Source organism: Cinclus cinclus, chromosome 2 (genome assembly GCF_963662255.1).
Source record: "Cinclus cinclus chromosome 2, bCinCin1.1, whole genome shotgun sequence".
Classification (NCBI taxonomy): domain Eukaryota; kingdom Metazoa; phylum Chordata; class Aves; order Passeriformes; family Cinclidae; genus Cinclus; species Cinclus cinclus.
In genome coordinates this window covers 31,268,702-31,285,018 of record NC_085047.1, presented here as the reverse complement: position 1 = coordinate 31,285,018, position 16,317 = coordinate 31,268,702, and the positions used below count along the sequence as shown (strand labels likewise).

The window sequence follows — 16,317 nt, the reverse complement described above, 5'->3', positions numbered from 1 at the left end:
TAGTGCTACCTCAGGTCAACCATGACCGCCTGTAGCAAAGCATTGAAAACCTCTGTGACTGGAGACTTTGACACCTTCTTCATAACTTCTTCCAGTGCTGTACTAATTTATCAGCGAAAGTTTCTCCTAAATTACAATCTGAAGTACCTGAGCTGCCCTTCAAATAAATAAAAGAGAAGTTTAAGATGTCCTCGACAAACCAAGCAAACCCAGATCTTACAACTTCCTTTTACAGAACACATCCTCTATTGAAGATTCCAGAGTGACCAGGGAAGAGCATCCAAGCCAAAGCTTAAGGCTTCTGGCTGCATATTTACGCCTTTCAAAAACACAGACTGATAAAAGTGTCAGAATTTAATGCTCCTCAGGATAGCTTTCCCTCTGCCTGCCCCACGGAAGATCACAGTCTCTGATGCCGTACTTGAGTTTGTCAGGACCATCCCAGGAGTACTTTTTGGGGGAATGACTCTAGGAAGGTGATAAATGCTTTCTCTGGCTGATGGATTAAGGAAACTCAGCATTTGCACAAATTCCAGTTCTATACTTTCTATTACACACAGGCTGTCAGTACATCTGTTACAAAACTGGACTCAAAGAAGACATTGAAATTATTCCCTTGTGTTCCATCAGTGCGCAGTTTGTTGGAATGTTGTAGAGGAGTTTAAATTTCCCACATTGCTATGGCAGTAGCACTAAGTAGGTTTTATTTGAGTGTGTTCACTAACTTCCATACTCTGTTCTCATTTTCTAGTCTATGGCTGAAGAACTTGTCAGGTTTTGGTGCCCTTGCTGTATTTTAGATCATATTTAGAAGATGATCTTGCTTTGCAAGAAACCTCTGAGATTGTCAGATGTTAAATCCCAGTTTTGATTAATCCTGTGGATTATCTAGACAGTGCAGGAAAATATATCTAATCTTACCTGAAAATCTCCTTTAAGCACCAGCCCTTTCCAGAGATGGATTAACCACCCAAATCCAAAGTTGGCAATTGGCATCCAAAAAATTAATTTGCAGAAAGTCTATTTCTGGTCTGGAGTGTGTCTTGAAGTGGTGGAAACCATGTAGTTCTCATCCCTGCCTCCTTCCAGAACAGTTATTCTGATCTGTAATACATTAAGATGCCATAAATTAAGAAGAAGGGAAAATACTCAAACATCCCCCCTTCCCAAACACACATAAAACCCCAAACCCCAGGATAAGAGTGAGAAGACTTTGCTGCTTCATAAGGGCCATTGTCTTCCTTATCTCACCTGCATACTGACTGGTCTGAGAGTCAGTTAGAGAAAGGGTGGGAAATCTCTCCGTCTTGAAAAGAAGACCTGAGATAGGTCACCTTTATCTTGTGGAACCTACCAAACATAAGGATAATATTACTGGTAGCTTTTCCAAAGTGTTGTAGACCCCAAGAAAGGTGAGGGTTTTAGGAGCCACCTGGACACTGAAAAACCCTTCTGTGCTAGGCTTTGCGGTGGTGCATTCTGCTTGTCTTCGTGGCTTCTTCGTGCTTGTCCTTTTGGTATAGGTCATCCTGTTGACTTTCAACAGAAGTCTGTCAAAAACCTAATTCAGAGTGTCACTGCAGTTGTCCTGGAATCAGTTCCCAGCGCTGACACTTGTATCTTCAGTCATGCTGTCAGTATTTTCTTGTAACAAAGCTCCTATGCTTTTTTTGCCATTTTGTGAGGCCATATTTAAGCGGTACTGTGTATTTTTCATTGTATCATTTTTGCTTCAGGCAAGATCTCCTGTTTTAACAGCACAGAGGAAGGTGGGGAGCTTTCTGTTTTCTGTAAGTGGGCCACAGATGGCCCAGGACATGTTATTTGAGGTGGAGTGCAAACCGAGATGCTTCTTTTTGTCCCTCATGGTTGTCTCTCATTATTTGATTTCCGAATGTCTCTGTTCTATTCCAAGTGTGTTAAGAGCTCTCCTGGTGTTTAAGCAGCACTAGAAAGTCTGTTGTCAAGAACAAACTCTTTCTCTCACACTCACCTATTTGTGCAGCTTTTCCATCACACATTCTTTGCATGGGATGGAATAACTGCAAAAGCCAACAAGAATACGGCCTCATCTCTTTTTCTTGTGGTAGTGCCTTCCTTATCAGATTCCTTTTTTCTGATGCTGTTCAATGACTTCAAGAGCAAGTCTATCAGTATTTTTCAGTTAATAAACATTACCAGAATGGCATTTCCTACCCCTTCTTTACCCATCTTGTTGCTGCTTAGTTTTGCTGGATTCTGCACACATTATCTTACTTTGAGAAGCACGACATGTCACTATTTGTGTAAATGCTAAGAAACCACAAATACTGTTACCAATATCATAAATTATCTAGCCCTTGCTGACAACTGTGGGCACAATGCTTGATTCTTGTAATCACCTGTGGCATAATTCATCAATGTACGCCTCAGTTGTGTGAAGCAAAATGTACTACAAATGCTTGCTAATATTCCCCTTGTTCCTATTATTGGAAAGGACTGAGATACAGGCTGTTGGGTTTTCTGACTGACCTCTAGAGTTGTGAACATTTCATTCACATCCTGTCTAATAATTCCTCCCAGGCTAGATAATCCTGTGCAGGATCTCCTTCTGTACAATATGTCAGTCTTGGCATACCTCTGACCATCTGTGTTGTCCTTTCCTGGGTCTTGTAAACTCTTCCTGTATCTTTTTATGGTTAAAGCAGCTAAACCTGGGTATAGCAATCTATTGTGAAAGTTTGTATTGTTGTATTAGTTCTTAAAATGTTCAAAAATGGAGAATAAAATAAATTAGCTCCTTACCTATTCTGGTGATAGCACTTGTCAGGGAAAGGCTTGTTTTGGGGTTTCTTTCTCTCTGAATTTATCTGGAGGTCTAATTTCCATTTGAGACTCTTAATATTTCCTAGAATGCTTTATGTTTTCTGGACACAATGATGAAGACAGATGTTGAGGCAGTGAAGAGAATTCAAAGTGTGGGACAATCTGTGAGGAACATTGATGTTCCTTTTGCTTTTAAGCTCAAAATATGTGTACCATAGCTTGGATAAATTGTCCTATAAGTAAAAGTGACTGACTTTATGATAGTGTTCTGCAGTGACATAAACACCAGGGGAAGGAGAGATTTGATGGTTGCCTAGAGGATGATGATTTCTAATAATGAGAGGGAAACGAGCCAACATTTTTTGAGAAGAAAAATCCTCTGAAATTTATTACTCTGTTGAGCCATTTCTCTGGGGAAGGAATGTCAGTGCCATCACTCTCACACAATTAAATACCAAGCAGCATATATTATTTAATTATATGGTGAAAAAGGAATTAATAAGATGACTTGATATATTCTTGCTGCTTTCACACTCCGGGATTCAGTTGTTCCTAAGCGAAAGAGGTGGATTCTGTGAGAATAATAGTTGTCAGAGCATTTCTGTAAGTGTTCATGTTGTACAAAAAATGAGGTATAGAATAAAATGTCAGCGAAAGGTATTTTATTGCTAGAATCCTAGCCAGCTTTGATTGGTGTGGCTGTATGCAATTAAGTCCCATGTCAGTGGAATTATTTGGGATCTTTTAAAGAAGCACGAGTGAAAAAAGCATTTGTCATGGGACAATATGTTTAAAGCATAATTTTTAGCATCAGCATTACTGCTATGCAGTAGAATGGCAGAGAGAAAAACAGAAGAAAGCACAAAAATTGAGGAGTTGTGGAGAGAAGAAATGTGAAATTTGTCTTAAACTTTTAGTACTATTTGGTATGGGATGCCACCTTGTGGAAGTTTTTAGGCTGTCATATCTTTTGTCATATATGTGACTTTTTACTCTCTTCAGCCACTAGAGAATCCCAGTTACATAGATCAGCCTTTAACAGCCACTCCATCACCTGATGTTTTATGTAATCTTTTCAGTGTAATTTAGGGGTAAAAAATATCTTACTTTGGGAAAGTATGTGAAAAGAAGTTTCCTTAGCTTTGGAGTGAGCTGTTTGGAGAGCGTGACCAGTGCAGATGCCGTGGTATGATTGTGGTACTGCTCTCTTGCATGTTATCAGAAAGCTCTGGGTGGAACTGTTACCACATTGTGCACTTTTGGTGTGTTAGCTTGATCACTACAACAGTTGGAAAGAAGTTACTCCATTACTGTGTTCAGCAGGACTTTAGAATTGCAGGAAGAAATAACAAATGTGGGTATATCTGTAGCCTCAGTCAGCTGACATTCCACTTCCTTTTGCATTGTAAAGGACTCTTCTCCTGGTGTGCTCCTATGTCTGGCATTCTTCTCTGTAGTGGTCTGGGACAGCACAGGTGTGTTGCAAATCCACCAGACTTTTTTTGCAAACATTTCACATCAAGTGTCAATGCTTCTTCCGTGCTCAAGGCATCGTGGAAAGGGGGAGGTGGAGGTGAATCGTCTTCTGCCAAAAAGCAAAGTGTTTTGCTCCTGAGTTTACCAAAATACTAAGGTGGCTACCACAAGCAAGTGAAGAAATTATATGCCCTGTCTGGAAGTGTATGTAGAGGGTCTCTTGAACTGAGACCCTGCCAAAAGGGACAGAAGTCATCTGTCTTTATCTGCTTTCCAGCTTTGATTCTCCTTCTACTCTTGGTCTTTTTTTAGCTGTTTTGTTTTCATGTCCATCCCATGGAACACGTGGCTGTTTCCTGATGTCCTGTAACTTGAAGGTGACTCTACCTTCCCTCATTTAAGCAATTAGGCACTTCTAACTCAGAACCGTCTGCAGTAATTTCATAGCCATCTTTCTCTTCTAGATCAAATCTCTTTCAAGGATTGTGCTGCAAGATTTTTTCAAATGGTAAAGAGATCCTGGTTAGAGCTTATTTCTTCTGACTCTTTTGTTATGATCTCATAATTGGTGATGGATTCTGGGGTATGATTCTTTATGGGCTGAGCTTTGTATTAATCATATACATTCCTTTTTGTCCTTTACTTGTCCTTCCTCTGTATGCTTTTTTCCCTGATCTTGCTCTTACCACCACCTTGTTTATCTGCAGCGATCTATTGCTTTTCGCCTAATGATTCCAGAATTCATTGCACTTTTTCAAAACACTTGAGCTAGGGCTGTGATTTTTGAACTTAAGAGAGTATGAAAGTGCAAAGAACACATTTGTGAATGACCTTTAAAGTATGAATTCGGGATCTGATAGAAAAGTTACATCGAACAATTTTGGTCTGTGGTAGAAACTTTTGGAAACATTTACAGTCTCAACCATGGACTGTCATAAGTCATTGATTTAAGTGTTAGCAGCTAATGGCAATGGCAGCCCTGGCAGCTTAGAAATGCCATTTAATACCTTAAATGAATGTTGTGTGGTGAGAGCTGTTCCTGACCGCCTGAACCATTAAGCTGTCAGCCCAAGCAAATGCCTGCAGTTCTCATCTAACAGTGGAAACAGCTGAACCACAGGGTGGATTCCTGAGTGAGCTTGAGACACCAAAACTGCAGCAATTCAAGGACAGAGTAGATGAAATTTAAAGCAGGAGCAATAGGGTGGCTGATTCCATGAGCTGCAGACAGTTTAAACCTGTGGCCATGTGCACTGGGTCCTGCAGCAGAATATGATCAAGAGGCTTCTGTTTGGCTTCCCCCGACAGCTCTTCACTACTCCAGGTTCACACTGACCTTGCTGACATACCAGGAAAGGCAATGAGAAATCAATTCAAGATTATTAAGTGGAGAGGACAAATTTGAGGACAGAGATGAAAGTCCCCTCCTGCCACATGTATGTGTGTATGATTTGTACCAGTATTTTCATAGGGATAGCAGGTGTTTGCCTTTTCCCTGCTACACACATTCCTGTTGCAGCTGTATCCAGCTCTGTTATAGGACACAGATATTGTGGCATTTATCCATACCTGGTGATGCAAAGCTCCCTAGCCCACTCTGTGGAGTTGCTGTGTGTTGAGTTTTGGAAGCAGAGGTGCTTCCCAGTCTCCTTACAATAATCTTGAACGTTTCCCCTGTGTTACCCAATGCATGTATTAATCTGCTTGCCTTGGGAATGCCTGTGAGCATCTTGCATAAGGCTTGAACTTCCTGTAAATAATGTACCTAGATATCTGATTTTGGCAGCATTTTGTGAACACTGGCTATCAACACTAAAGCTATGAGAACTCATGCTAAAACCCAACCTGGCTACTGTGACTGGGAATTTTATGACAAATATATTTACTGAAATTATGCTTTTGATTATAAATGTCTTCAGGACTTCCTTGTCTCGCCTAGGATAAGGCAATGTAGGGCTGAATACTCTGAAATATTTCAGATGACTGCACAAATAAGTGCAATGGAGCATTCTTTCAAATATTTTTTTCATAGAGAAAAGTGTCATTGGATTGCTGTTGGGAGATCAGTGGGTAGCCCTGATGCTACCCATGTGCTGTCCATGCTACTTCATGTGCTGTCTCTCAGAAGAGAATTCTGCCATCCAGTGGCTTTTAAATAGAATTAGAAGTACAGGTGGCTTGACCAAGTCTAAGCAAGAACATTTAATTTCACTTTGTTTCAGCATCAAGCCACTGGGAGAATTACTGCAGAACACTTACCTGAGAACTTGCCTGCAAAATTCTTTCTTTTCAGAGTTTCGGGCGGATGAGACAGTGACATTTATGTTAATGGTGAAACCTTTCTTTTGTTTGTCTCTTTGCAGTTATGTGGCTGTGGTCTGCTGGGCGTGGGAATCTGGCTGTCAGTGTCACAAGGGAACTTTGCCACGTTTTCTCCCAGCTTTCCATCGCTTTCAGCTGCCAACCTAGTCATTACCATTGGCACAGTGATCATGGTGACCGGCTTCCTGGGCTGCCTAGGTGCTATTAAGGAAAACAAGTGCCTCCTGTTGAGCGTAAGACATCAATACTCCTTTTCACTAAGAATGATGGCTGTTGCCTTGTTATTATTTTATTTGAATGACCAGTGTAAAATAGTCTTGTGGCTCACTGTGACATTGCCCTTGGCTTTCAGTCTTCTGTAGGCTTGCAGTATGACATCCCACAGCTTTGGTCACAGTGATATCAATGGTGTATTAGCAAATGTGTCCTTGTTACTTTGTGCCCTAATGTATTAGGCAGCAAAGCAGATTGCTGTCAGTTACCTCTGAATGGTTAAGCATGAGCTGGATAGCCCTTCTGGAAATGTATGTTGGAAGGGTTGACTGAAAAAAATCTTAGCCACAGAGCTGCTCAAAGCCTCTCATGGCTATTTCCTACATTGCCCTTACCTGAGGCCTTTGCCTGAGGATGGTGGAAACCACCTGAACCAAAGTTAAGAAGTCAAGGTCTCTGCCAGGCCTTATCAATAGAAAATAAGTAGTCTGACCCTTGAACCAGCGCTGAAGCACAGAGGTTGGGAACCCCTCTCAGAAAACACACTGTGGATCTTCTTGCATAGACCCAGGAGGTTTCATCATTAGCTTACCTGACTAATGATGGGAGGTTATATGGGGGAATATATAATACTGCCCCATATAAATATCCCCCTCCAAAAAAAAGAAAATGCTGGGGAGAGGAGAACCCCCCCTCCCTCCCCCCCCCCAAGAAGAGAGGTGTTTTGGCAGAAGGTGGGAGGAGGGCTTTCAAGACAGATGGGTTCCAATTCGGTCACAGCTTACAAATCCAGATGCTGTGACATTAACGAGTATATTTGCCTTGTGCAAAACTCTCTCTTATATGACGTTGGAGAACAGCTGGGCAGAATTCCTTAAACCACCTCAGAGAATTAAACTGGAGGAAAAATGTGCACCTAGTTTTTTGCTATCAATTGCTTGGTTTTGTGTGTTGCACAGTTAGGAAAGCAGCGATTAGTATTGAAGCCCATGTGATTCATCCACACTAACTGCAACACCAGCTTAATTTTTTAAAAAAGGTTTTATATCCTTACGAAGTTCTGCAAAAGTCATTTTCTACTATCATGACTGTCATGAGTTTCCAATTGAAGAGCTAGCTGTGCTCCATACTGCTTCTTTCCCAGTGTCTGGGGGTCAAGTGCCATGCCTGTCTGGAGTCTACTAGGGCATAAAGGCATGAAAAAAATGCCTACTGGGCATGAAAAGAGAAACTACTAGAACTCACACTTGGGATGCCTCTGCAGAGAGAGAGAGAGATTTCAGATATAGAGCTGGGAATAGAAGTGCTGAGTAATATGATGACTATTCCAGAATCACATGTGGTTCAAGCCCATCTGCTGGGGAATCATTTCTGAGGCATGCCACATTGATCTTTCAGCTAAGGGATTTAGCATCTGTCCTGTAGTCTCTGTGAAGGAAAGAGACTCCCAGGACTGTGTGCTGTGACAGCAGTCAAAAGGAGCAAGACAAAAGCATGGCTGAAACCTGCAAAATGGTAGTAAGCCTGTTGTCTTCATAGTTTCTAGCAGCTCCAGGTTTACTCTCTAGCTGGCAAGTGTGTATACACCATCTCTTTTTTCTTTGTTCTAGTTTTTCATCGTTTTGCTGATAATTCTCCTGGCAGAGCTGATATTGGTCATTTTATTCTTTGTTTATATGGACAAGGTAAGCAAATATGCTGCATAGATCAATTATCTTTACTAGCATGTAAACCAGGTTTATTTTGTTTGATGAACTTATGTGGGTTCTCCTGGATCTTCACTTTGGGGAAGGTTTAACCTTGAGATTTTGGCTGTCTCTTGTAAGCTGCTTCTGAAGGGGGAGGAGGAAGTGATGAGGAGAATAAGTAGGAGACAAATCCCTGAAATAAAACCATGGTCCAGAGTATCCCTTTTCATCTTGTCCTGAAATCTTACATAGCCTTCAACCTGTTTGATGTCTGCAAGAATCTGATCATCATGTAGTCCTGGATTGTGGAAGGTCCTGCTTAAAACCTTATAGCTTCTTAGAGCCAGCCCTCTGAACAGGACTGGAGGAGAAAGGCATGAGATACTCACAGGTTATTCCAAATCCCACCACTTGTCTCACTTGACTGGGCAGTCCCAGAGAGTTTGGCATGAGTGCAGAATGGATCAAGAGGCAGTTTCTTATAAAAGCCCATCTGTAGGAATCTGCTATCTCATGGGACTAAGTGAAGTAGGCACAACTGGCTAGCCCATCAGATACATAACACTGGAAAAGTGACTGGGGAACTGGAGACCACTGCTAAACACAGGACAGAACCTTACAGTAGGAATATGTCCAGACTTATTTTAAAACAGCTTCTCCCAGACCTTTATATCTTCTCAGGTTGTCATTATGATGCCTGCTACTTTCAGGGAGCCGAGGTGAAATGCTGATTTTGACTGGGTTGTAAAAGAGGGATGAAACAGATCCTACATTGTTGACTTTTATGCCAGGTCCATAATACTTTCTCTTCTACCAGCTTGCTACTGTCAGAGGCAAGATACATTCCTACCTGCGTCCAGGACTCTGGGCTCAGACTGAAATGAATACAAGAAATGGGACATCTCAGATTTCCTGTTAAACATTCCAACTTTGTCTTCTAAACAAGGAAGAGTACATTTGAAAGTCATAAATCCTACAAGCTTGCTCCCACAAGGAGAAAAACAATAATGTCTTTTTTCAACTGATTTTGTACTTGCTATTCACTATAGCCTGCCTGAACCCATGCAAGAATAACTCTGCTAAGGTTGGGAAGCCAGGACTCTGGTTTTGGGATATTAGGAAATAAAAGCAGGCCACAGGTTACAGGCAGGAGAGGCTGCTGTGGGGTATTGCCAACAGCTGTCTCTGGCAAGGTTACAGCAAGTTCAGCAGATTTATGCTGCTCATGTTCAGTTTGAATCAGATGATGACTATATGATGGACTTTTAGCAGAAGTCTCCTATCTCAAGAGAATTAATCCACTATTTTGCAATCTGAGGGAGTGACTAGGTCTTGGCAGCTGCTTGAAGGTCCCAATGATTTGTGGGAGTCCTGAAGCTTTTTACCCATGTTAAGTTTGTGGTAAGAGAAGGTAAAAGATGGGCATTCTATATGTGTGTCTGTACATTTGGTCCTTTCCTCTTAACAGCAATGCATTGACTTCCTCTATCTTCTGCATGGTACAGGTCAGTGAGAGTGCAAAGAAGGATTTGAAGGAAGGTATGAAGCTATACAATTCAGAAAATAATATTGGACTGAAAAATGCATGGAATATCATTCAAGCAGAGGTAACATGTTTTATCAATAGTAATAAATAGCAATTTGGTCATCAAGGTTGCTGCAGTCTGTTAAGTGTGACATCCATGCCTAGGCTAAAAGTTGGCTGATGCAGGTTTTGATTTCTGATTTTGTACTCTTGAATGTCCAGGGAATTCTGTGAAACCCAGGAATACTGTAAAACCCAGGACCAAAGTGTATTCTGTAAGGTGAAAGATGCTCATCTCTCTGGGATTGTCTGTGGCTATCACAGGCATAGAGATGATCTGTAAGAGCAGAGAGGCAGCAAAACCTGCATAGGTGGCACTGCAGCTTTGGCAGGATTTTGCTTTTAGCAGTTGTGGGCTTATGTTTTGGTGTTTGGGCTCAAGTCTCTATGACAAGAAGATTTGGGTGTGGAGCCATTTATTTGCTTTGGTTTTGTTTTTTCTTTGTGATTTTAAGTATTTGCTTCAGGTGATCAGCAACCACAGAACACCTTAAAACTATGAAAGTGTTGTGGTGGCCTTTTTGAAAATGCAGAGTGGTTTACTGGAAATAAAAGTTTGTGGTTATGCATGATTTACAAATTGTGCTAGTCAATTTATTAATCCTTTACTTCTACACAGATGAAATGCTGTGGTGTGAATGACTATACAGATTGGTACCCAGTGCTGGGAGAAAACATTGTTCCAGACCGATGTTGTAGGGAAAACTCCCAAGACTGTGGACGGAACTCTACTGAATCACTGTGGAAAAGGGTAAGGCTCGCTTTGTCCAGGTCAGGTCTTAGGTAGCGGTGGGAAGGAACAAAATAGAGGGAATGCACATGAAAGAAAATGTGACTGTGGGGTTTCAGTTTTCATCTTTCACTGTTTCAGGGATGTTACGAGGAAGTTATGAGGTGGTTTGATGACAATAAGCATGTCCTTGGTTCGATTGGGATGTGTGTCCTCATAATGCAGGTAATACTGGTCTGATGTTTTTCAACATGGCTTTGATTTGCTGTCAGCATTCTTGACTCTGCTATGTAAAAAGTGATGCTCAACTGCTTTGAGTTGGAATACTATTTCCAAAATGTCAGATTTGTTTTATGAGTTCATTTAAGGCCGTGCACTCAGAAAGGAAGCAGGTCAGTAGTCAGTCCTGCAAAGAAGACATGCTACACTGGGGTTTTGCTTGCCCATGTTTTGACTTCAGGGTGCCTCTTCGGAGCTCCCATATTAAGCCATCTGTTACTCTGGAACTGGTTGATTTTTAATTTCGGAAGCAAGTTATAGAAATTATCAAAATCAGTCAAATCATGGCCACTGAACTGAGGAGGTCAATGTGTTTCAAAAAAACAAGTGGAGAAGTATCATAATAATCTGTTAAGGTTTTGGGATTCTTGCTCCAGGGAAGTGATCACAGCACCAAGCTTGCCAGAGTTCAAGCATTTGGACAATGCTCTCAGGCACATCATGTGGTTTTTTTTTATACTGTTCAAGGCCAAGAGTTGGACTTGATGATCCTTGTGGGTCCCTTCCAACTCAGGATATTCTATGATTCTATCACTGCTATACTTTTGGGGGAGAATATCTGAATCCAGTCTTGTCAGTCACAGTTACCTCTTGTTTAGTTACCTGACTAAACAAGACAGTTACACGACTAAACAAGCACCAGTTGTTGGGTCAAAGGGAAGAGTGACTTGTATGTATTGATTCTGAAAAATTATTGCATGTATGACAAAGAACCCTGAGAGCTTTCTGGCCTCCATCTGTGCTCTGATGGATACAACCCTGGACATCACTACGTGCCTAGAAACATACATGCAGGTTTACTGCTCAGTGTTGAAGCTTGAGAAATATGGCTAGTGTAGAATGACTGTTCAAACTACAGCTGGGCCATGAACACAGGTCAGCAGTGCAGTTTTGGCAACCTTCCTATACTAAAGCCCTTATTGTTTGTTTTCCTTCAGATTCTTGGCATGGCCTTCTCCATGACACTATTCCAGCAGATTCACAGGACTGGCAAAAAATATGATGCCTAAAGCCTCTGAAACATTATCACATCAACCTTTCTGTGTCATCATAAAATGAACATGAAGAATGACTGCAAGGAGCATCACGCCTAGCCCTGCTGAGGAAATCCGTCCCATTGACAGATCCACTTCGTTGTTAGTTGTCCAGTTATTATCACAACTTATTTGACTATTTTCTTTTTTTCTGTTTCACATTTGCCATTTATTTGCCAAAGAGGGGGAAACTCCCCAAACAAATGGATTTTCTACATGAAATCATAGATCTGCTCTAAGAATGTTTCTTAACTTAAGAAAATGTTTTGCTCTACTAATCCATGCTATATGTGCAAAAATTATGTGTGTTTGACTTCAAGGGAGAATTCTTCAAAGTCTTCCATCAGGTTTTCAACCCTTATGTCCAATTTACTGGAAGACTCGGAAAAGCCACTCTAACTGAGAGTCCTAGGAATTGGAGCTGCTTTGCTTTGCAGCTTCTTGTACCTTACGGTGTATACTTTTTTATTATGATAATGATTATTATTATGATGATGAATATAGCTTAGAATTTAGTTGCCTGACTTATAACTTCTTACTGTTTTTGGTTTTACACATTTATTGTACATTAATTTGGGAACCGCTGTGCGATCTCCAGAGGACATGTTTTGCAAAGTTGACAGTAGGTGCAGGCAAAGACATAACTTTTCTCAAGTCCATGGGGAGGCAGCACCTACCTTTATCAGGGCCTTGATGCCCTTACTGTAACAAAGGTATTTCCTTTAAAATCAGAGACTCTTTCCTCAGATGGAATGCAAAGCCTTCCCACTGGACCAGATGATGAGCTTCCTACTTCTTCGAGGCAAAGTTCCAATGCCTTTACTCACCCAAAGCAGTGCCTGGCTGCTTTATGTTATGCTACTTTGAAAGCTAATAGTACTGACTAAGCAAGTTACTCCTGGCACAAAGGAGAGAGATTGCAGTCTGACCTACTGGCAGCAGACTTCACTGACTGTTGTCTGCTTCAAAAAGTTTGCCCAAGGCATGGCAAGCTGCTGGATGTGAAGGAAGGGGATGGCAATTTGATGGCACCATTATCATGCCATGGCCTTTGTTGTAGGGATTTCCTCAGGCCAAACACAGCTGTCTCCCTGAGCTAGAAAAGACAGTTTGATTATGAGTGACCAGATGCTGCAGAAAAGGGGCAATTTCCAGAACAGCACTCAGAGATGGTCTGTATTGGCACACCTTCAGTACAGAATTGTTTTTTTGCTGACAGATCACCAAGTTCATCCACTGGGTAGTTTACACAGTGCGTATTTTTACCAACATTCCTGTTAGAAAACTTGAATGTGTATTTCTCTGCTTTGAGTGCTTCTTCATTGCATGGGGCCCTCACTTAGCCATTGTTACAAGTTTTCGCTGTTTTGTGAAGGAAGAAGGAAAGACTCAGACAATGGAGGATGCTCTGATTATTACTATTATGCTGTTGGGCTGAGTTTCAGAAACTGTTGAGGATGGAGATTTTGTGCCTTTCAGAGCCATCTGAACTACTCCTCTGGTAAACAAGATTCTGTTATATCCAGTCTGAATACGCGTACTTCAAGCTCTAAAAAGATGCAGTTTTCATTGTATCATTCAGCCTATCTTTTCCTTGTGGGCTGAAATAGCTGTTGAGCCGCTTTATATCTGGGAGGTTTTAGTCCCCTATTTATCTTCCTAATAAGTCCTGCATGCATCTGTACATCTGGCAGCAATAATGTTTTGTGTGACCTACGTGTCACTTTTTTGAGTTCCTATTAAATCAGTGTGACAGGAAGGAGCGTGAATGTGTGGGAGATAGAGATGAATTTGGGTGTTCCAGTGAAGAAGAAGGTTACTATTCTTAGAGCACAGCCCTTGCCCATATGAGCACAATGCCCAAATTTCACAGGGCTCTGGTTTCCCACTAAAGTAGACAAGGCCATATGGGTTCAGCTATTTCACTTGGATAACCTTTGAAGGAGTCAGGGAAGAAGCAGAGGGAAAGCATAGAAACTGAATCCAGTTTTACTTCAATTTCTAACAAAAATTGGGACCAGGAGCATCTGAGCCTCACTGAAGATGGCTGTTCCACATTGAAGAAGGGGCTCTGATGCCCAGTGTATCTGCTGCTACATGTAAGACTGTATCCAAAGTTGCTAAGATGTGTTCCCATTTTTGCAAGAAAAGACAGGATTGTTTTGGTCTGACGGCTCCCCTGCATTCTCCCTTTGGGCAGAGGTGCTTAGCTTTCTCTAAATTATCTGGTGCTCAAAAAGGGCCAGGTGCAGGGCTGAGTAGGAGAATCATCTCTGTCCTTTTGGGTCGCACAGTGGTACCTGCCGCATCTTAAATTTTAATCTGCAGTCAGTTTTTGTACAAAAATGGTAAAATATATTAGTGAAAGTAATAAGGAAATAAAAGATGTTTATGAGTAACTCAGAGATGAAATGTGTAGTTGCAAACTCAGCTACTTTGCCTTCCATCCAAACTTATTTTTCTAGAATGCTTCATTCCATTTCACGATCTAGAAGCATAGATCCTGAAATCTTTTTTTAATGACTACTTTAGGCATTTTAAGCACAGTATTAAGTGAGATAGTTACATGAGCTTCATGTATTCATCTCTATTAAGCCACCTACAGGAGAGGAGTCAAAAGCAGGACTGATTTGTGTCTCTAGCTGGCTCTCTGATGTGGGAGGTGATGACAGACATCCTTAAAGAAGCAGAAAGGTAATACCACTTCCCAGGCAGCAAAAAAACAGCTCTGGAAAGTGTGAGGTTGCAGCAGTCAGTTTGTCAGAGAAGGCACTAATTGTCCTGTAATCTGGTCAAAGGGAGGTTTGGCTCATGTATGTATGCACTTTTTTCGCTTATTGCTGGTGGGTGGCTGCCTGTGTGTTTTCCCCAAATGTCACTCTAATTATTTAACTATAAGTTTTTAGCATGTTTTTAAATAAAAACTGATACTGAGTAAAAGTATCTTCATTATACACAAATACTGATTTGTATAAATGCATACCTCCCTGTATCTCTAATTCATGAGAGCACAATTCAGGTCTGTGAAAGTGCTGTTTCTCTGAGTGTTCCTTCAGACTGTAGCATACCTGCTGTCTTACTGTCCTTCATGCTGGGGAGCTGCGGTAGAACTTATGCAGAGACAAAACAGGAGAACTGCCTGAAGAAGCTCTGTTTGAAAACTGATGAAGTGTGAACTAGCAGTGAATTCTGCTCACTCCTGGTCTTACCAAGGCTGTTTGTTACTGGAAGCCCAGGTAGAAGGCGCTCAAAAAAAGTGCCCAGAGCTAAGTAGCATGTGAAATGCTAAAAGACAATGACATAAACGTCTCCTTGATGATAGAAGATGCCTTGGACATGTCATGCTTTGAGTTCCTGGACTATGGCTACGTTAGGCCAACTCTCCTATCCTGTGTCCACCTGCTCCATTTCTATACATGAAATACAAGCTCACACACAGGGAGGGTGCAAGCACAGAAGGCAGCCAGATTGATCTTCGTGGTCTTTCCTGGGTGACATATCGGTTAGGCATAGAAAAGGCAAGGAGGAAAAGGATGTTTTCCCAGCAGATGGTTTCTGGGAGCAGCATGGAATAGGCCACACATAATTCTGATGTAACTTCTTTCCATAAGTTGAGCAGCTTCATCCTGTAGTTGGCATGGGGAAACCTGGAGATGTTTGCCTCTGGGCTAACCATCTGTTGTGCAGTAGAGAGTAGACACTTAAGAAACAACATGCCATTCCCACCGGGTGATGTTTGCACCAGTGTTTCTTCTATGCAATACCTACTTTCGCCTTTATATAAAAGATTTTTACTAGGATGGTATAAAAATAAAGGATTTTTTAAAAGGTGCCTATTTCAGCTCATTTGTCTCCTAACTCCACCACCAAAACTAGAAAAGGACACAAAAAAAAAACAACTTCCAAAGGTGAGACATCTATTCCAGCTCCATTGCAGTTGAAATCCAGAGCTCTTGAAGTTGTTTCATTTGAGAAAAGATTCCTGACTTTCCCCAGTCCTCTCTGATCCTTAAAAACAATATTAAAACATAAAAAAGTTGTGAAAAATCCCCAAATAATGGAAAAATGGTTTAGAGAGCCTGATACAGGAAAGATTGCAAGGGTCCCAGAGAACACAGAATAGCTGAAGTGAGGACAAAATAGTAGAGAACTTGAAAGACATCCAGAGGACACTGAGAAGTCTCA

The 16,317-nt window shown here is 41.3% G+C and overlaps 1 protein-coding gene across 4 annotated transcripts in view; it reads left to right on the top strand.

Annotated features, from left to right (window-relative positions):
• Positions 1-15,913, top strand: part of TSPAN9 (tetraspanin 9) — a 168,178-nt gene extending 152,265 nt beyond the window's left edge. For all 4 annotated transcript variants that reach the window (XM_062487424.1, XM_062487423.1, XM_062487426.1 and 1 more), the window contains exons 4-9: positions 6,645-6,836; positions 8,427-8,501; positions 10,010-10,111; positions 10,709-10,840; positions 10,961-11,044; positions 12,037-15,913. In XM_062487424.1, the coding sequence (XP_062343408.1) occupies positions 6,645-6,836; positions 8,427-8,501; positions 10,010-10,111; positions 10,709-10,840; positions 10,961-11,044; positions 12,037-12,108 (657 nt within the window). In that variant the 3' untranslated portion in view covers positions 12,109-15,913. The remainder of the gene's footprint in view (positions 1-6,644; positions 6,837-8,426; positions 8,502-10,009; positions 10,112-10,708; positions 10,841-10,960; positions 11,045-12,036) is intronic.
• The last annotated feature ends 404 nt before the right edge of the window (positions 15,914-16,317 follow it).